General features: G+C 37.5%; 1 protein-coding gene across 3 annotated transcripts; it reads left to right on the top strand.

The window, feature by feature from the left end:
- The first annotated feature begins 59 nt into the window (after positions 1 to 59).
- On the top strand, positions 60 to 20,275 carry Ppwd1 (peptidylprolyl isomerase domain and WD repeat containing 1). 3 transcript variants are annotated; one of them, XM_042690825.1, is made up of 11 exons: positions 60 to 308; positions 3,173 to 3,275; positions 5,541 to 5,641; positions 6,003 to 6,123; positions 8,987 to 9,434; positions 12,049 to 12,239; positions 13,649 to 13,838; positions 16,146 to 16,327; positions 17,071 to 17,152; positions 18,445 to 18,627; positions 19,990 to 20,275. In XM_042690825.1, exons 1-11 carry the CDS (start codon positions 113 to 115, stop codon positions 20,131 to 20,133), a joined length of 1,941 nt encoding a protein of 646 aa, XP_042546759.1. In that variant the 5' UTR covers positions 60 to 112; the 3' UTR covers positions 20,134 to 20,275. The 3 variants fall into 3 exon arrangements, with proteins under 3 accessions (XP_042546759.1, XP_042546760.1, XP_042546761.1); XM_042690826.1 differs by lacking the exon at positions 60 to 308 and adding an exon at positions 4,745 to 4,840 and having other exon boundaries at positions 3,190 to 3,275; XM_042690827.1 differs by lacking the exon at positions 60 to 308 and having other exon boundaries at positions 3,224 to 3,275; positions 5,541 to 5,566; positions 6,101 to 6,123.
- The last annotated feature ends 1,069 nt before the right edge of the window (positions 20,276 to 21,344 follow it).

Below are 21,344 nucleotides of genomic sequence, written 5' to 3'. Positions count from 1 at the left end.
TTCCCCACGACCAATCCAGAGGCTCACTTCGGAGATGACGCCAAAGGCCTGAGCCGATAATCTGGAACCCGTCGCCCGAACCGTGGGTCGCGCCTTTTCTGACGAGTCAGACATGGCGGCGGAAAGCGGTAGCGATCCCCCAACGAAGCGGAGAAGGCGCCGGGACCCAGAAGATCCAGAAAAATCCGAACCGAGCGAGAGAGAGTTGGCGGTGGTCGTAGCGGGAGCCCGAGAGAATGACGAGGAGAACGAAGAGCGCTGGGTCGGGCCTCTACCTGTGGAGGCCACACTGGCCAAGAAGAGGAAAGGTAGCGCCGACGGACGCGGGGAGCGGCCCGGACGCCGCGCCTGCTGGCGGGAGGGTGGATGTCAAGCCCGCGCGCCACCGGGGCGGGGTCGGGAGGGGGCGGGGGAGGGTGGGAAGGGGTTCCTGTCCTCCGGACAGAAAATCGTCATCTAACTGGCCACTCGATGCTAGACCGTCCTCCCCGGTTGTGGTTTGCGCTTAGTACCCGCTTCCTTTTGAGAGTGTGTGGCACTGTTAACCACTGGGTTACTATAACACGCTAAAACCACCACTTACCCGTACGTAACGTTACGGGGCGCCTCCCTCTCCTCTGGTCCTTGTAGCGGCTGAGATTGAAATTTCTAAGGTAGCAAGTGTCAGAGTAGTACTTTGGTTCTCTTTAAAGGCTTTGAGAACGAGTAGTGTTACTGTTTGGCTCACGGAAGGAAAGCGATGCAAATTTAAAATCAAACAATTAAGAAAGGATTTTAAACTCTTTACTCCATGAGTTTTCAAGATGTTGGGAAAGTGACTTAAGCCTTTTGGGTCACAAATGTTTTCAGCCAAACCTGAGGTCTGTGGTTTCCAGATCAAAATTCCTGAGACATGAGCTGAAGTATTTTGCCACTTAATGTGGAGTAAAATATTTTTAAGGGGGAAAAAAAGGTACGTTTTTTGTTTCTCTTGTTTTTCTGTAAAATGTTCTTTAGTGAAACATTTAAGACCGTTAAAATATGATCTTTCTAAAGCTCAAATATGACCTTATCATCCTTCCCCTAATTAATACTCTTCAGTGATTTTTATTTTCGAAGCAAAGCTCAAACTCCCTAGCTGATGATCTGATGTCTACCTCCCCAGTACATCTCTCATTAGCCTTATCTCCCAATCCTTTGTTTTGTGTTCCAGCCATACTAAACAACTTGAGAATGGACCATGTACTCTTTCTTCTAAAATATTACTTATCTTTACCTAGAATAATTTATTTTTCTACTGGATTGAATTTCACTTAACCCTTAGCCTTTATGTCACCTCATCTGAGAAGCATGTGACTTCCCCAGTCTTGACTGAGTTTCAGAAACACATTTATCCTAACTCTGAGGTAAGGTTTATGACACTGAGTATATGTGAAGACAGATAGCCTTAACATTTTTGTGGATTCAAATTGACAAAGCCGATTTTTTTTTTTTTAGAAATTTCACCCACATATTATCTTTTTTTTTTTTTTTAACTTTCTGATCCTCCTGTTGGATGTTTCCATATCAACCTTTTCCTTTGTGGCACTTGCTACTGTTTATAATTGTATATTCATTGGCTTTCTAATTGAAAGTTTAAAGACTAAACATGTAAGGACAGGAATCATGCCTGTTTTGCTCCAGTGCGTAAATATCTCTCTGAGAACTATAGTGCTTATGCTGTTGCTTAATTATCTTACTGCATTTAAGTATTTTGACATGCATTTTTGTACTAAAAGAAATGAAAATGGGAAAAATCCAAAAATAAATGCTATTAGGAAGTAAGTATAAACAATAGTTTTTTTGGGGGGGGGGTCCGGTCGTGGGGCCTGAACTCTGGGCCTGGGCACTGTCCCTCAGCTCTTCAGCTCAAGGCTAGCACTCTACCACTTGAGCCACAGCGCCACTTCCAGCTTTTTTTGTTTTTGCTTATGTGGTGCTGAGGAATTGAACCCAGGGCCTCATGCATGCAAGGCAAGCGCTCTACCACTGAGCCACCTTCCCAGCCCCTAAACAATATTCTTAATAAGATGCTTTCGGGTTTTTAAGCCAGTCAACAGTATATTCTGCTTGAAGAAGAAAAACTAGAAACAATGTAAGAATTTTTCTTTTTTAGTAGTGGTGATAGTTGTACTAGGATTTGAATTCAGGATCTCAGGCTTGCTAAGTTGGTTCAGTACCACTGAGCCATTCCTCTGGTCCTTTTTCATTGGTTATTTTTAGAATAGGATCTCAACTTTCTGCATGTTCGTATCTGAGCTGTAATCACCTACTTTAGGCTTCTTGCCTTTGCTAGGATCACAATATCCAGCTTCCAACAGTAAGTCTGGAGGACTTTTCTGCCCAACTGGCCTAGAACCCCTATCCTCCAAGCCTCACTGTCACACATCTAGTAATGACAGGCACTAGCCATTGTACCCAGCTATGGTTTGAGAAAGGTTCTTTTATGCCTGGGCTAGTCTCAACTATAATACTCCTGTTTTCACCTAACATAAAATTCATGGAAGAATTCTTTTTAAATAGTGTCAAAATTTGTATCTAGGGCTAGGATTTTGGCTTATTGGTAGAGCACTTGCCTAGCATGGGTAAGGCACTGGGGTCAATCCTAGTACCACAAAAGAAAAGGATAAGGGGAGGGACAAAATTTGGTGTAAAAGAGTAGGTATTTAATAGGCTTTCTAGAAATAGGGCTATTCATTCAAACATGACCTTTGAGTATTAGACTTTTGTATATACACTTTCACAAGACATGATAGGTAAATGTATGACTCTACATCCACAGATAGTCATTGACCTCTTAAATCAGCACTAGTTCCCAGGATCTACATTGTTTAAGAACATGGTCATGCTATTTTCATGAACTTTCTAATGTTTTGAAAACTATATTAAGCCAAAACTACTCAGTTCTTAAATCTTTGAAACAGCTAAGCATGTATATTATAGTACCTAGGGAACCTGTAATAACTGACTGAATATTGATGGTAGTTAGTTTTCTGACAACAGATACTGCATTTAAATGAATAAATCCTTATATATGTATATTGAGAGAAAGTAAAACCTACAGTAAAATGCAAACTAGAATTTAGAATATTCTAAATACAAAATGTACAATTATTTGTTTATTGAAATAAGTGGGTTTTTTTATTCTCCTCAGTTCTTGAGTTTGAAAGAGTCTACCTTGATAATCTCCCCAGTGCATCCATGTATGAGCGCAGTTACATGCATAGAGATGTTATCACCCATGTGGTATGCACCAAGTAAGTGTATGATATTTTTTCTCAGTTTTTTTAGAAAAACTTATGTTCTGTATGTTCTTTCCTATATAATAAATTCTCTAGAAGAAATCCTCTGATGTGTGTACACACGTGTATATATATATGTATATATATACATATATGTGTGTTATGATAAAATACCAAGAGAGAGATGAGGCAGCTCATAACTGAGCTATCCAAAGAAGAGGGACTATTACTTAAGATAGTAAAAGAAGGGGGACTATTACTTAAGATGGTAATAATTGTTGATGTCTTTGGCACCAATAAATAGTGAGAACTAAGACATTTTGGAACTATCCAAGACTTTCAGAATGGCTGTGAAGGTCATTTGGAGAAAGGAAATAATAGCCGTAATACTCGGTGTTTCTTGATCTCAACTATGTGTATAAGTACTGTGCTAAGGTTTTTTTCATAAATTGCTCGATTTCACAAATTTCCAATTTGGAACAATTGTGTTGAACAGTGTATCATCTTCATATTATAGATGATGAAACTGAAGTTTAGGAGAAAATGGTTAAGGGCTAAATCCCAGAGGATTTCTGTTCTTTATATGGATTTTGAACTTGTGAGAAGAGAGTAACTTTTTTTTTAAGGAACACCCTGGCTATGGTGAGATGAATGAACTTAAATGGAGCAAGTATAGGTAGAGAACAGAAATGTGTATGAGATATGGTAGATTAGAGGATGTTGAATATGGAAAGTAGGTGGATTACTATGTTTGGATGGATTACTATGTTTTTCTCTTGAACACAAATTGCATTTCAGATATTAGTGTTTCTCTTTTCATATTTTATATATAAGATGCTTATCAAATAAGAGCATCTTGGCCTAATCCAAACTTGCCAATGTAGAAAGCAGCTTATAGATGCTAGCATTGATAGTACTCTCATAAATTTTATTCTTTTTTAAAACTAGAGATGTGGAGTTATATGTTTTGTAGTTATGTAATCTGAAAGCCACTCACTATCTTTGGACCTGGGGCGTTTTAAAACTATTTTCTGATTTATAAAACAGTGATTAAAAAAAAAAATACCCATGTAATAGTTGTTGTAAAGGTCAATTAAGTTAATGTGTGTATTTTACATAAACTAAATTTCAATAAATGGTTTCTATTTTTATATACCTTATAGAAGAAACTGTTCTACCCAAAATCTTTTTGGCCCTTAAATAACCAAAATACTTTGGCTAAGGTACAAATGTTTTTTTTTAATATGAGCATTCTGTATCAACTTCTGAAGAGTAGTAGACCTTTCCGTAAAAGACTTCATGTAGAAAATATTTAGCCGTAAAAATGTTGCAGCCTTGCAGGTCCTTGTAGCCCTTGCTTGTAATCCCAACTACAAAGGCAGCAAAGATGAGTTGATGGTGGTTCCAGGTAAGCCCAGACAAAAATAGTTAACCAGATCTCTATCTCAAAAAACCTGACTGGCCAAATATGCTTATAATCTCAGCTATGCAGGAAGCAGAGGTAGGAAGATAGAGGTCCAAGAACAGCCTGACAGAACAAGACCCTATCTGAGAAACAACTAAAGCAAAAAGGACTGGAGGTATGACTCAACTGGTAGAGTGCTTGTCCCAAGGCCTAAGTACAAACCCTAGTACTACCAAAAAAGGGAAAAAGAAACCCTAAAGTCTTGGTCTTACCTGCTCAGGAGAGCAGAAATAAGAGACTAGAAGTTTGAAGCTAGTCTGGTAAAAATTAGTAAAATCATATTCCCTGCCCCCTGCAAAAAAAAAAAAAAATGTGTGTGTGGAACACAACCATAATTCCCAGCTAGCCAGGAAACAGGGCTGAGAGTGTGACTTATGGTAGAGTATTTGAAAGCTTGATGTCCTGAGTTCACATCTCAGCACTGCCTTAAGAAAGTTACACTTATTTCAGTGTTGAATTCTGAGCCAAATCCAGGATTAAAGTAGATTGCAGTGTTTTATATGTATTCCAACAAGGGTCTGCACAAGGGAATATTTTTTAAAAAGCCAACAACCAAAAAAGAAAACCAGGTGTAGTTGCACTAGCCTGTAGTCATATCATTAGAGGGTCTGACAATGGAGGATTTTGAATTTGAGGCCAGAATTAGCTATATAGAGAGGCCCTAGCTCAAAAAACAAAAGGAGAAAAGGGAATAATAACAACAAAAATAAGGCTGTTTTTAAGTCAGGATTGTTAGTGGACATTTGCTTTTGAATGTACAGAGTGATTCAAGCATCTATCATAGAAATTAACTTCAATTTTTTTCATCTGTGCAGGACAGATTTTATTATTACTGCCAGTCATGATGGCCATGTGAAGTTCTGGAAAAAAATAGAAGAGGGAATCGAATTTGTTAAGCATTTTCGTAGCCACCTTGGTAAGAATATTACATTTTCTCCCCTTTGGTATCTCTCTTTGAAATACTGCTGATTAAAGTTTCCTTCAAAATTATACTTTATGGGGCTGGGAGGGTGGCTCAGTGGTAGAATGCTTGCCTTGCTTGTATGAGGCCCTGGGTTCAATTCCTCAGCACCACATAAGCAGAAAAAGTAGAAGTGGCACTGTGGCTCAAGTGGTATAGCGCTAGCCTTGAGCTGAAGAGCTGAGGGACAGCACCCAGGCCCAGAGTTCAGGCCCAGGCCCCATGACAGACCGAAAAAAAAATCATTTTGTTTTGTATTCTTTGAATCATGCATGGTTATTTAATTGGTATTTACTAGAGTATTTTATTTAAATAGGAGTTATTGAGAGTATTGCAGTTAGCTCTGAGGGAGCATTGTTCTGTTCTGTGGGTGACGATAAAGCAATGAAGGTCTTTGATGTAGTGAACTTTGACATGATCAACATGCTGAAGCTTGGGTGAGTCTTTTTAAAGTATTCTTTTAACCTAAATAAATAATTTTTTAAGTTAAATTTCACCATTTTGCAATATATTAACACTCTGTTAAAAAAATGGGCTTTGGGGTTCTGCTTAGGAAAATTAAGTTAATCCTTGTGATGTTGTTTGGAGGCTGATACTCAGGTTTTTAATCATTAATCACAGAAATTTCTAAGCAGCATCATAACAGATTGTATTCAACTAATACCTCATAGTACATTATTGAAGATCCATTGTCTTAAGTAGTGCTAATTCGGAACTAACTTCGTTGCTATACTGTACTTGACAATGCAGAATTGTATTCTTATAAGGGTTTCAGAATTTGTTGATTTTTAAGCTTTTAGGATATACTCAGTATGTGGTTAGACATTACAGTAGTAAAAGTGATATATTCATATATATTTCAGTGAATGTCATCCTGAGAATCATAACATTGTCAGAAAGCTTTGGAACTTGGCTTACTCTGCTTCTGAATGGGGTTGGAGGTGTGACTCGGTTGATAGAGCACTAACCAGTGAGTGAAAGCCTCAGGTACCAAGTTTGAGTCCTGCTCTGAGTTCAGTCCTTAAACTGAACATTGTCTTAAACAGAAATTTTTTCAGTATTCTGGAGGCTAGGAAAGTCTAAGGTCCAGGTTCCTGAAAAAAAATCCTGCCAGCCTTTTCATTGTATCTTCTTGACTTAGTTTGAATAAACAGGAAAGCTCCCTCTCTTTTTAATAAGGTCATAGGCTTTTTAGATTAAAGATTTACCCTTATGACATCATTTTAACCTAATTACCTATGAAAGAGTACTATATCCAAGAAACCTATTATATTGTGGACTGCATTGAATACATATTTCAAGTCTAACTTTGAATCAGATTTTATGAACCACTAAAACCAACAAAGTCTCTCATTTACGATTTCTTTTTTTAATCACAGAGTTGATTAACTTGATATCCTGTGTTTTTACAAGATTGTTTCCTCTATACATTTGCTATTGTGAAAAAGCCAGGAATGTAGCTTAGTGGTAGAGTGCTTGTTTTGTTTTTTTTTTTGTTTTTTTTTTTGGTCCGGTCGTGGGGCCTGAACTCTGGGCCTGGGCACTATCCCTCAGCTCTTCAGCTCAAGGCTAGCGCTCTACCACTTGAGCCACAGCGCCACTTCCGGCTTTTTTCTTTTTGCTTATGTGGTGCTGAGGAATCGAACCCAGGGCCTCATGCATGCAAGGCAAGCACGCTACCACTGAGCCACCTTCCCAGCCCCGGTAGAGTGCTTGTTTAGCATGCATGAAGCCCTGGGTTCGCATCCACATACAGAGAAAAAGCCAGAAGTGGTGCTGTGGCTTAAGTGGTAGAGTGCTAGCTTTGAACAAAAGCAGCTCAGGAACAGTACCTAAGCCCTGAGTTCAAGCCCATGACTGACAAAAAATAAAGCAAATTCAAGCAAGACACCAGTGGCTCACTTTTGTAATCCTAGCTACTCAGGAGGCCAATATCTGAGGATCATGGTTCAAAGTCAGCCCAGGCAGGAAAGTCCATGAGACGCTTATCTCCAATAAACCATCAGAAAACCGGAAGTGGCACTGTGGCTCAAGTGGTAGAGTGCTAGCCTTGAGCTGAAGAGCTGAGGGATAGCGCCCAGGCCCAGAGTTCAAGCCCCATGACCAACAACAACAAAAATAGCCAATCAGTCATCAGTATTAGACATTAGACCTTTGAGTATATTAAAAGGAAGTATATGTTTCAGGAATTGACAGAAATTCAAAAGGTTGGGGCTCAGTGATAGAGTGCTTGCCTTGCTTGCATTATGCCCTGGGTTCTATTCCTCTGTACCACATAAACAGAGAAAGGTAGAAGTGGCGCTGTGGCTCAAGTGGTCGAGTGCTAGCCATGAGCTGAAGAGTTGAGGGACAGCACACAGGCGGAGTTCAAGTTCAATGACCAACAACAACAAAAAAATAATTCAAAAAAGCTCCAAAAAAGTTGTGAGCACCAGCACCATTTTTGTATAATAGTGTCATTTCTCCAAGTGATTCCTTTGCAGAGGACAGCACATTTGAATATGCTTGGTATATGGATTAAATCTGTCCACGTTCTTCTATACTTTTCTTCATTGGACAGCATGCCCAAAGCTTACACTTTTTTTGTTACTGAGTTTTTGTGTTTTTGTTTTATGCCTGTCTTGAGGCTTGAACTAAGAGCCTGGGTTCTGTCCCTGATCTCTTTTGCTCTAGTGCTCTACAACTTGAGCCACATCTCTATTTTTGGTTCTTTGGTAGTTAATTAGAAATAAGAGTGTGCCTAGGCTTGCTTTGCACCTTGATCCTCAGATCTCAGCCTACTGAGTAGCTAGAATTAGAGGCATGTGAGCCACTGGCACCCAGCTTCCAATGCTTATGTATAGTTTTAATACTAATATTGATTAGGACAATGTTTTTCTTGAATACTATCATAATTTAAGTATTTTTATTAGTCTTAAATAATAGTTACTAATCTATTTGAAAGTAGGTTATAATGTACATCCAAAAGACAATGGCCTAAAATACCTTGAAGCCCAGGTCTGTTTAGATTTTTTCCTTGTGTACCAAAGAGAAATAAATATAGGGTGTTTTATGCATATCTCTTCTTATGGTATGGTAGATCCTTAGCGTTACCATTACAATGATGATATCAGAGAAAATTTAGTAACTATTCTTAGTGGTTCCTCTTCATTCTTTGTCTCTTAATTTTCAGTAAAACATCCAAAATTGTGTAAACCATTGGCTAGGACTTTTCTTGTATTATTGTCATTTTATGTTTTGTTAATATGCTAGGGAGGAGTACTTGTATTAACACTTTCCCCTAATTGTTTACTGCTTTAGTTATTTTCCAGGACAATGTGAATGGATCTATTGCCCAGGAGATGCAATATCTTCAGTTGCTGCTTCTGAGAAGAGTACAGGAAAAATTTTCATTTATGATGGTCGTGGAGATAACCAGCCACTTCATATATTTGACAAACTCCATACATCTCCTCTTACTCAAATAAGGCTAAACCCAGTTTACAAAGCAGTGGTGTCTTCTGACAAATCTGGAATGATTGAGTACTGGACTGGGCCTCCTCATGAATATAAATTCCCAAAAAATGTGAACTGGGAATATAAAACTGACACAGATTTATATGAATTTGCCAAATGTAAGGCTTTTCCAACCAGCATATGTTTTTCACCTGATGGGAAGAAAATAGCTACCATTGGATCTGATAGAAAAGTTAGAATTTTCAGGTTTTTAACTGGAAAACTTATGAGAGTCTTTGATGAATCATTAAGTGTAAGTATAATTGGGATTTAATCATTTTGTCTAAAAATGTTTTTATTTGTGCTGTTCCTCAAAGTTCTTTTTTTCTTCCTTTTTTTTTTTTTTTTTTTGCTGGGGGTGGGCAGTGGGTAAATCAATACCAGAGCTTGAATTTAGGGCCTTGCAATGCTGTACCACTTGAGCCATACCTCCAGTCTAGCATTATGCTGATTAATTGTAGAGAGAGTCAAGCCCTGGCTTTCATGGGATCCTCCAGGTCTTAGCCCCCTAAGTAGCTAGGATTATAGGCATAAATCACTAACACTGGGCTTTTTTCCCCCTCGTCTAGACTTCTAGCTTAATGATTATTTTCTCTTAGTACATTAAAGTTTTTACTCAGTTTTTTTTTTTTTTATCTTGAGTTGATGCTCTTTGCAGCAGTTAGATTTATTATGTGATATTTAACGTATTCATGTAGCTGAATGTTCGTTTTCAGTTTATAGTTTTCTTAAGATCCTCAACCCTTATTGTATGTCCTCATTCCTTCTTAAACTATTCATTCTGTACACATGACCACAGTGCAGCTTTTTGAAGCTCTTCCAGGAAGGAAATATACAGAAAAAAGCTTTTAGAACCCTATTGTTGTTTTCAACATTTGTTGAAATGATAGAACTGAGTTGAGGAAATCAGGAATAAAGCTATGAGATTCTGAATGAGACTGTTTTCATTTATATTAATAGGAATATAGCATTCATTAATTACATTAATTGTACTACAAATAAAAAATAATGACTAGTAAGTGGAATCTCTTCTTTGATGAGGTGGAAATACTTTTTAACAGTTTAACAAATTGGTGTGAAGTTTTACTTTCTAGTATTTATTAAGTAGGTGAAATATGCACGGTCAGTGCATATAACTATGAAGTTGTATATTACACAGGCCTTGCTATGAAGACTAGAATAGGATACTGTTGGTAAAAACACATGGTCAAATGCTTATTAGATTGAATAAACATACACAAAATAATATTGCTGATGGCTGCCTAAAGACTTACGTCCTGAAAACTGAGTTTTCTAACAGAACCATCATGGGTCCCTAACTATCAAAATGTACTTAAATTCCTAGCATACCAATAATTGAATGTATGTCAGCTTGTCTGTGTTAGACACTACAGACAAGAAAGCCTAACCAGGTCTGTAAGCTGTTAGATGTTGAACTCCTACCTGAATCCTGACATACATACTCCCTTTATTTTTTTTTTAATTTTTTGTGCTTCACATATCCAGAAAAACTGTGGAAGCCTTTCAGTTAAGATAAGCATGAAGTCAGGCACTGGTGTCTCACATCTGTAATTCTAGCTGAAATAAGAATTTGTTATAAATTAGTGAGATAATAGTTCATTCAACAAAAATCTGAGTATTTGTTACATCAAACACATAATCCTTGAACAAGGATTTCAAAGTCTATAGCTCTATTGTTCATTAGTGACAGGTGACTACTGAGTGCCAGATGCATCTAGACCCAAAGAGAGAGTTACTCAAATAAAATAAATGCAAAATTTCAAAAACAAGTTTCAATTGTTAAAATTGTTACTTTAGAAATTGTGATATTGGGCTGAGAAGATGGCTCAGTGGTGGAGTGCTTGCCTTGCATGCATGAGGCCCTGGGTTCGATTCCTCAGCACCATATAAGAAGAAAAAGCTGGAAGTGGTGCTGTAGCTCAAGTGGTAGAGTGCTAGCCTTGAGCTGAAGAGCTCAGGGACAGCGCCCAGGCCCAGAGTTCAGGCTCCACGACCGACCAAAAAAAAAAAAAAAAGAAATTGTGATATTTTGGATGCATTAAGTTGAATAAAAATTCAGACAAATTTTGTTTTTATTGTGCTTAACTTAGTCACTGTAAAATGTGCCGTTTATGTCATTGTAAACTGCCAGTCTGAGGCTTTTTAAAAGGCAAGTACACCAAGAAAATAATAATAAAAGCAGTACAACAGCCTGGGCTCTTGTGGCTCACACCCATATTCCTAGCTACTCTGGTGATAGAGATTAGGAAGATTATAGTTTGAGACCAATCCAAGCAAAAGCATTCACAAGACCCATTCACAGAAAAAGTTAGGTGTGGTAACATGATTCAAGCTGGCTCAGGGAAGAGGTAAAATACTGTCAAATAAGATCCTCAAAAATAACTACAGCCAAAAATAAAATCCTCAAAAACAACTAGACCCCAAAAAAGCAGAGGGCGTGGCTCAACAGTAGAGCCTCTACCTAAGCAAGCACCAGATCCTGAGTCCAATTTCTAGTACTGCAAAAATAAAAGGGAAGAAGCAGCCAATTTATCATTTCTGTACAGAAAATATTTAATTAGAAAAATCACTTATCCTTAATGCAAAATACTTTGATTTTATAAGTGGTTACACTGAGGATTAAACATAGGGTTTCATGCAGGCTAAGAACACATTCCAGATCTGCCACTGAGCATACTTGAAGACCTGAAGTATCTTTTCTGTCCTGCTTTTAGGGCTTAAGTTTCTGAAGATATAGAAGTTTAAACTCTTAAGGGCACTTATTGTGTACAGTGCTTCTATTCTCCTTCGTTTTGTTTGGGTGGTGGTGGGGTAGAAGGAATAGCATTTTTCACATTATTTCCTAGATGTTTACTGAACTACAACAAATGAGGCAACAGCTACCAGACATGGAATTTGGTCGACGAATGGCAGTAGAGCGTGAGTTGGAGAAAGTGGATGCTGTAAGATTAATTAATATAGTTTTTGATGAAACTGGACACTTCGTGCTATATGGAACAATGCTCGGCATTAAAGTTATAAATGTAGAAACAAACCGGTAAGCTTCAATATGAGTATGGTTTTTAAAAATACATTTATGCAGGACCATTTTCTCCACTAGGAGAACAATGAGAGTTCTGTTTGTTACAAGAAAAGTGGAATGGTCCCAAATGTCTAAACTTAACCAAATATTTTGACTGGATTTTTCTGTGGTCTCTCAGTTGTTTATAATCTTATGTAAAAAGTTGCTACTCAATGTTTGTAAAAGAAATGGAAGAAGATATGAATAGTTTTCAAGGGTTTTTTTTAAACACGTTTCAGTCTGTTTTATTTATTGATTTAAATTAGTGTCATTCATGTTAATCATGCCAAATATTTTAGCCACAGAATTCAGCATTACATCCTGCTTAAACATAAAATCAGAAGTTAAAATGCATGAAACCACAATAAGTCTTTTGTGCAAAAACTCCATTTGTCTTAGTACAAATATCTATGCTCATATCCTGAATGTAAATGAAAAGAACTTAAATGATATTTTAAGAAACCCTATGCTATGCATTCCCACATATAAACATTGATATTATCGTTCTTGGCAATATAAAATCTTGGAATGTTGGTAAAAAGATTAAAATAATAGGAATGGGTTAAAATGGTACATGTATCCCTCGGTGCTATGGGAAATTGGTTTAAAGACACATCAGAGAAATCAGCTATGATGCTCAAGTTAAATCATATAAGATGGCTTATTTGCATATAATCTATTCCTATCCTCCTTTATACTTTTAAGTCATTTCTCACTTATAATACCTGATATAATGTAAATATTATGTAAACAGTTACAATATATTGTTTAGGGACCAGTAATAATGGGGGAAAAGTGTATATTCAGCACAAACCTTTGGTATTGGCATGTACTAAAGTTTGAACTCGGGGCCTCACTCCTCTTAAGCATAACAGTTCTCTAGAAACTCCTCTTCCAAGTGTTTTCTCTTAGTCAGTAGGTTTGTATTTTCTTCACGATTTTGTGATTTGAAAATTATACTTGTCTACCAACTAAAAAGTATACTCATTTGGGGATGGTGAAACACTATAGGATATCTTCTGCTATTTTATATAAATCAGTGGTTGACCTTGTCTATTATCTGTAAAGTTGTCATGATTGGAATTAATTCTGGTAATTAATTGTTAAAAAAAAAAAAGACAAAAAACATAGCTAGCCAGGTGCTGGTGGCTCACACCTGTAATCCTAGCTATTCAGGAGGCTGAGATCTGAGAATCACGCTCCAAAGTCAGCCTAGGCAGGAAATCTGTGAGACTCTTATCTCCAATTAATGACCAGAAAATCAGAAATGGCACTGTGGCTCAACTGGTAGAGCACTTGCCTTGAGCTGAAGAACTGAGGGACAGCACCCAGGCCTAAAGTTCAAGCCCCATGACCAACCAAAAAAAAATTGCTGTATTTTCCAGGTGTGTGCGGATCTTAGGCAAACAAGAAAATATTAGAGTGATGCAACTGGCTTTGTTTCAAGGAATAGCCAAAAAGCATCGTGCTGCAACTACTATAGAGATGAAAGCTTCTGAAAACCCTGTTCTTCAGAATATTCAAGCTGACCCTACAATAGTCTGTACGTCTTTCAAAAAGAATAGATTTTATATGGTATGTGTGGCATATTGGGAATTACATTTGTACCTTTAATGTAAGAGAATGTTGGACATGTTAGTAGGCTGTCTAAACAACTGAAATACTTCCATTTCAAATATTACTATTATTTAATTCAACCTGGCTTCTATAACTATTTGTGCTAAGATGATAGGAAATTAGTAGATACGATCATGATAGTATCCATAAGTTTTAATTTTTTAATGTTTTGCCAAGCACTGGTGGCTCATGCCTATAATCCTAGCCCCACAACAGATGAAAAAGTTTTTTTTACTATTTTTCAGCTTTTTTTCTTTCTTTCCTCAAGACATTATTGGGAAGTGATCTCAGTGCGTCCATTCTACCACTTGAGCCATATGTGTCTGCATCTTTTTATCTTTTTTTTTCCCCCAGTCATGGGACTTGAACTCGGGGCCTGGGTGCTGTCCCTGAGCTTTTGTGCTCGAGGCTAGTGCCCTACCATTTGAGCAATAGCTTCACTTCTAGTTTTTTTTGGTGGTTAATTAGAGATAAGAATCTCACAGACTTTTCTGCCCAGGCTGGCTTCAAACCACAATCCTCAGATCTCAGCTCCTAAGTAGCTAGGATTACAGGCATTGAGCCACCCACCACCTGGTTTAATTCTTGGTATATTCTAAAAATACAAACCTTAATTTCCAACCAGTCTATTAAAACACTTTGTTAACACTATTAATAAACTCCCCAGAGTTTACATATAAATGGTTAAAGTACACATACTCATTTTAAGGTTTAAGCAAATAGAAATTTTTTTAAAAAATCATTGTTTCTTTGTCCAGCTAACATTAAGAATTTTCTTTGTTTTAGTAGATGTACATAGCCGTAAGCTAAACTTAAGATACATTACACATATATGGCTCTTCTTTTAGTCCCTGTTTAAATCCATCATATGAGATAAATAGTACTATTTTAAGCAAGATGTAGAGCTATGGCTCAAATGGTATAGTGCTATCCTTGAGCAAAAGAAGCTCAAGGTCAGTACTCTGGCCCTGAGTTCAAGCCCCAGAACCAACAATAAAACTATGATTTTAAAAATCCATACACAAACTAATTCAAGATAACTTTTTAAAAATTATCATACAATAGATAATTTGTTCCATTGAAGAATACATTGTAAAATGTTAAGATGAAAACATTCTAGGTTGGTTTTTTTATTGGGAATCCTACTTGAGTGGATCAAGGAATGATGTTAGGGAAGATGGGAAGTCATACATTACCTTTTTGACTTCTTAGAGCTCAGCATCAGGTAGACCTCGCCTGGGAGAGAATTTCTACTTACTGAGTTAAGTAAAAGAAATGGCCTTGAGAAGTTCAGACTTTTTATATCCCAAAGATTTTTCTCTCTTTTCCTTGTCCCCTGAAGATCGTAAGATTTCTATACCTTTACTCAAAGTCTGCTTTTTCCCTCCTAAGCTTCAGAGTTCAAATAGATCAAGTAAGACTGGGGGAAAGAGAAAAAAACTCAAGATATATTACTTGTCCTCTTTGTGAATCCTCATCTTAACACTATGTTCTGTTCATAGTAGTAAGATGTTCATGTAGTGCCCTGTGTTAGGCAATGATTTGTCAGTATTTTATATCCATTCCTATGGGTTTCATAACTTCCTTTTTTAGGAAATAGGCACTGTTATCCCACTTATGTATGAGAAATGGAAAAAATCAATTCACTTCCCCCATGTCACTTAATTAGTAAATGGAAGAGACAGACTTCATACATAGGCAACCTAATAGTGAAAAGTAAGCAACAAGTGGCAGTAAAACATAGAAGAGTTGCTACTAATAAAGGTTATATTTTTAACTACATACCAAGAAAATTTCTACCAAAAGAAGTTAAATCTTGGGGCTGGGAAGGTGGCTCAGTGGTAGAGCGCTTGCCTTGCATGCCTGAGGCCCTGGGTTCGATTCCTCAGCACCACATAAGCAAAAAGAAAAAAGCTGGAAGTGGCGCTGTGGCTCAAGTGGTAGAGCTCTAGCCCTGAGCCGAAGAGCTGAGGGACAGCGCTAAGGCCCAGAGTTCAGGCCCCACGACCGGACCCAAAAAAAAAAAAGTTAAATATCATTCGGAATCACGAATGTGCATTATATTACATGGATTATTTAAACATTAAAATAATACAAGTCATTTAATTGCTTTACAGGTCTTAAAGGACATGTTAGTGAGATAAAAATTAAATCTGATAAGAGTATTTTCCTCAAGTACTTCATTTGAAATGAAATTTACTGTCTGGTGAAAAGTTTAATTCATTTTTTCATTTTTCCCTCCCCCACTTTCTTAATATTCTTAAGTTTACCAAACGAGAACCAGAAGATACAAAAAGTGCAGACTCTGACCGAGATGTTTTTAATGAGAAACCTTCTAAAGAAGAAGTCATGGCAGCTACTCAAGCTGAAGGACCAAAACGAGTTTCAGATAGTGCCATTATCCATACAAGCATGGGAGACATTCACATCAAACTTTTCCCTGTTGAGTAAGTATTATCTTTGTTATCTTAATAATATAAGTATCAGTGACAATGTGTATTTGAAACTATAACTTAAAATTATTTTTTAGGAACTTTGAAGTATGTAAGTTCTGTTTTGAGGGTGTTTGTTGTTGTGAGGCAGGGGTTGGTGTTGGGTTTTTTTGTTTTGTTTTGGTCAATCATGGAGCTTAAATTCAGGTCCTGGACACTGTTTTGCTCAAGGCTATTGCTCCATCACTTTGAGGCACAGCTTCACTTCCAGTTTGAGGGTGGTTAATTGGAAATAAGAGTCTCACGGACTTTTTTTTCCAGGCTGGCATGGGACCTCAATCCTCAGATCTCAGCCTCCTGAGAGTAGCTAGGATTGTAGGCATGAGCCACCAGCATAATGTTGTTGTTATAAGAAAATTAACCTTTCCCAGTAACTTAATCTACTATAAATAGTGAAGTAACTTAAGATATGAATATATATGTATATATCTTAAGGTGCTACATTTTACTTTTAACTATATACTGACCTTGAAATACTGTCAAGCTCAAATATTAATCAGTCATAATATAAAGATACTCTGTTACAGTGAAAATATATACCACTACTGATATGACCTTTGAACTCTTGTTTGTCCTGAGATTAAAGGTTTTGAAAAAGTACTCCCGAATTGTTCAGACATTCAAAACATCATTAGGAAATATAGTTGCTTCCAAAGAAAATCATCTTAAGATGCTTTGATTGGTTTGTATCTTACCAGGTGCCCTAAGACCGTGGAAAACTTCTGTGTTCACAGCCGAAATGGTTATTATAATGGACACACATTTCACCGTATAATTAAAGTAAGTTCTGCAAATTTTGTATGACTTAACAAAGGGTATGTTATTGTGCAGTAAGAGATTGAAGCCTAAAGAATCCTTTCACACTCATCAGAATATTTGAAAGGAACAGGAAGTGGACTAGAAACTAATCAAGGAAAAAATATAGCATGACCATGACCACCTTTTAACCAACACTGGTACAGCCAGGTATAGTGGCTCAGCCTGTAGTCCTTGTTACTCAGGAGACTCAGAGTTGAAGATTGAGATTTGAAGCCAGCAGAGGCAGAAAAATTAACCGAAAAATGTCCATAGTACAAGTGTGGCTCAAGTAGTAGAGTGCCACCCAGGAGCAGAAAGGAAAATCAAAAGCTCTAGGCCTTGAGTTCCAGTCCTACTACTAGCACACACAGGAAAACACTGGGCCAATGTTTGTCAACAAATAAAAGGGTAAGCTAATGAGGAAAGGGTCATGAATAAATAAAATTAATAACCATAGTCAGCTGCTGGTGGCTTATTCCTATACTCTGAACTATGTGGACTCTGAGGCTCAAAATTCAAAAAAATTTGGACTGAGCAGACAAATTTTTGAGACTCTTAATTGCCAAATTAGCAAAAAGCCAGAAGTGGAAGCATGAAGTATGAATCTAGCTGAGCTAGATGCCCTGAGTTCAAGCCCCAATAGCAACATACAAACACATAAAAAACAGAGACACACACACACAGGTGACACACACACACACAGAGGTTACTATCCAATAGCTTGATAAACCAATAAGATAAGATTGCAGACCACAGAAGGGCCACAGGGTATCTGACTTGTGACAATCACTGCTATTATACCTGAGGAGCAGAGTGAGCTTGGTCCCAGAATTTTGAGCAGCATGCTGTAGAGTGGATGGGATAGTGATGCAATCATAGGTGACTGGCAGATACTTGAGTCTTGAGAAATGGCAGGAAGAAAAGTCAGACGTCACGTTTCTAAAGGAATTACTAGTGAAATGACTCTCCAAGAAATCCAGGGCATTTGATGAAGTGGGGAGATGGTAAGGACAATTGTATAAGACACGAGACACTATATAGATCCTAAACTTAAAAATAGTATTAGCTGGTTTTTCTGTATTAGGAAAGATAGTGCATGCTTATAACTTTGTATTTTTGTTTCAGTCATTGAATATAAGGTAGTAATTGAGCAATGGAAATATATTATCCAAATTTAAAGATACCTATAGGTTTAACTATATTTCAAGGAAGCTGGAAGTTGTAATGTGATATGGATGGACAGTGTTAATGTGTTTTTGTGTGTTTTCTGTAAGGGCTTCATGATTCAGACAGGAGATCCAACAGGTACTGGTATGGGAGGAGAAAGCATATGGGGAGGAGAGTTTGAAGATGAATTTCATTCAACATTACGACATGACAGACCATACACTCTGAGCATGGCAAATGCTGGATCGAATACTAATGGATCCCAGTTTTTCATAACAGTCGTACCAACAGTGAGTATATCATTGTCTATAAAATATGTAATATATATAATATAGATTCATGGGTTATTCATGGGCAGTATTTATATCTGCCAAAATTTTAAAGTGAACACTTTTTCTTTTCTTTTTTTTTTCCCCCCTAGCTGAGTTAGAACTTGGGGCCTTGCACTTGCCAGGCAAGTGTTCTTCCACTGAGCTAAATTCCCAACTCCAAAAGTGAACTTTTTTTTTTTATTATGAAAATACCGTACAGAGGAGTTATAATTACATGGGCAAGATAATGAGTACATTTCTTATCAAGCATTGTTGCCTCCTCCTTTGTTTCCCCTTCCTATCTCTTCCCCTCTCCCCCCCCATCCCCCAAAAGTGAACACTTTTAAGAGAAGAAATTTTAAGTATAACATTTGTTAGTAAAACAGAACAATGAACTGCTTTCTAGATATTTGAGTCTCAAGTCTCAACTCAGCCACTACTAATTTTGTAGCCTAAAACAAATTATGTCACCTCTCTGGACCTGTTTCCTCATCTCTTAAATATAGGAATTCAGATATGAGTTTCCAGATACGAATTTTCAGACAAATTTTCCACAGTAGTATATGTGATATAATTTATTAATGGCATTTAAGATTTGATAAAATGTAATATGAAGCCATAAGGCTATTGCTGTGAAATTTTACAAAATTACAAAAAGTATACACTTTTTTAAATAAGCATCAAACAATGAAAGAAAAATATTTGTAACTATTATCTGCCAGGCACATAGTCCCATGGTACTATTCACAATACTTAGAGTGCTGATCCTCAGTTTTCAGTAATAGGTGAGGAAACAAATGGTTACACATAATTAACTTGACCAAGATCAAATAGGTAACAGAGCCACCTCCTGAACTCTCAGTATATGCTAGTAAACTATTCTAAACTGCCTCTTAATTGTGCATGCAAAATTCCTACAGAGAATTTCTGTGGCCTTAGTTATAATTTTCATCCAAGCAAAGTAACTTTTCTTTAGCAAACTCTTCCAGCTCCCTTTGGTCTAAATGGTTTAAATAGTCTATTATCTGTGGGTTCTTCAGCTGGCCATTTGATCAATCACAGATTCAAAAGATTTGGAAAGTAAATCTGGGTATACTTTTTTTTTTCTTATATTTGTTTTCTTGTTAAAGCATAGCCCCAATATAGCATTACATTGTAGTAGATATTATAGTAGATATTAAAGTATACAGGATGATAGGCACATAGCTAGCATGTGTGTACTTGATATGGTGGGGGGCCAGTCCCCCACATAACCTTAAATTCTTCTCACTTTGTTCACCCAGAATATGTGATTTAAGAAATTGCTGTTTGCCAATGTTTTCCATTTGTTCTCCAATACAGCCTTGGCTTGATAATAAACACACAGTATTTGGACGAGTAACTAAAGGAATGGAAGTTGTACAGAGGATCTCCAACGTCAAAGTCAATCCAAAAACAGATAAGCCTTATGAGGATGTCAGCATCATAAATATCACTGTCAAATAAAATTTGTTTTTGAAAACTAATATGTATATTAAATATAAGGCTATTTCACATTAGGAAGTTTGAAACTTGCTGAATATACAAACCATATTTGAAAAGATACAAAACTTTTTATATTTCTAATTAAAAGTTTTTAAAAACAAAAGAGCTGCCTTTGATTTTTCTTTCAGTATTTCTAATCCTGAGGTGATAAATTAAATGGACTAAAGTCATAAAAATAGCACTTTCTATGGGTCGTCAAATAATGAGTTGTTAAATGAGAGCTATATGTTTTCTTAACTTTTGAAGCCATGTCTCTTTATTTTGGGGGGGGGGGGGGCGGGGGTCCAGACGTGGGGCCTGAACTCTAGGCCTGGGCGCTGCCCCTCAGCTCTTCAGCTCAAGGCTAGTGCTCTACCACTTGAGCCACAGTGCCACTTCTGGCTTTTTTTTCTTTTTGCTTATGTGGTGCTGAGGAATCAAACCCAGGGCCTCATGCGTGCAAGGCAAGCGCTCTACCACTGAGCCACCTTCCCAGCCCCCCTCCCCCCCCCCATGTCTATTTTTATGTGTAGGTGCACAGCTGTTCTAGGGCTTGAATGCAGGGCCTTGCACACTTGCTTGGCTTTTTCACTCAAAGCTGGCACATACCACTTGAGCCCAGATATTTTTGTTTTTATACTGGTTAATTGGAGATAAGAGTCTCTTGAACTTTTTTGCCCCTGCTGGATTCAAACCTCAATCCTCAGATCTCAGCACATGAATGGCTAGGTTTCAGGCCTGAGCCAACAGTGCTGGACTAGATCCTTTATTTTTATTTTTATTTATTTATTTTTTTTTGGGTCCGGTCGTGGGGCCTGAACTCTGGGCTTGGGCATTGTCCCTCAGCTCTTCAGCTCAAGGCTAGCGCTCTACCACTTGAGCCACAGCGCCACTTCCGGCTTTTTCTTTTTGCTTATGTGGTGCTGAGGAATCGAACCCAGGGCCTCAGGCATGCAAGGCAAGCGCTCTACCACTGAGCCAACTTCCCAGCCCCAATATATTTCTTTTTTTTTTTCTTTTTTTCTTTTTGGTCAGTCATGGGGCTTGAACTCAAGGCTTGAGCGCTGTCCCTGCACTCTTCAGCTTGTCAAGGCATGTGCTCTACCGCTTGAGCCACAGCACCACTTGATCCTTTATTTTTAAAGAGGCATGCCGAGAGCAGGGAACATGTCTGGGGTAAGAAATTACAATTC

This window comes from Dipodomys spectabilis, unplaced genomic scaffold (genome assembly GCF_019054845.1).
Source record: "Dipodomys spectabilis isolate Male_0828 unplaced genomic scaffold, ASM1905484v1 ptg000140l, whole genome shotgun sequence".
Lineage (NCBI taxonomy): Eukaryota > Metazoa > Chordata > Mammalia > Rodentia > Heteromyidae > Dipodomys > Dipodomys spectabilis.
Note: the sequence above shows the minus strand (reverse complement) of the source record. Positions and strands in the feature narration are given on the sequence as shown.

Excerpts from the sequence above, each read along its gene's own strand:
- Ppwd1 (XM_042690825.1), top strand. The coding sequence starts at position 113 with ATGGCGGCGGAAAGCGGTAGCGATCCCCCAACGAAGCGGAGAAGGCGC. Across the intron at positions 9,435-12,048 it reads TCTTTGATGAATCATTAAGT|ATGTTTACTGAACTACAACA; the intron begins GTAAGTATAATT and ends ATTATTTCCTAG. Across the intron at positions 17,153-18,444 it reads CATTTCACCGTATAATTAAA|GGCTTCATGATTCAGACAGG; the intron begins GTAAGTTCTGCA and ends GTTTTCTGTAAG.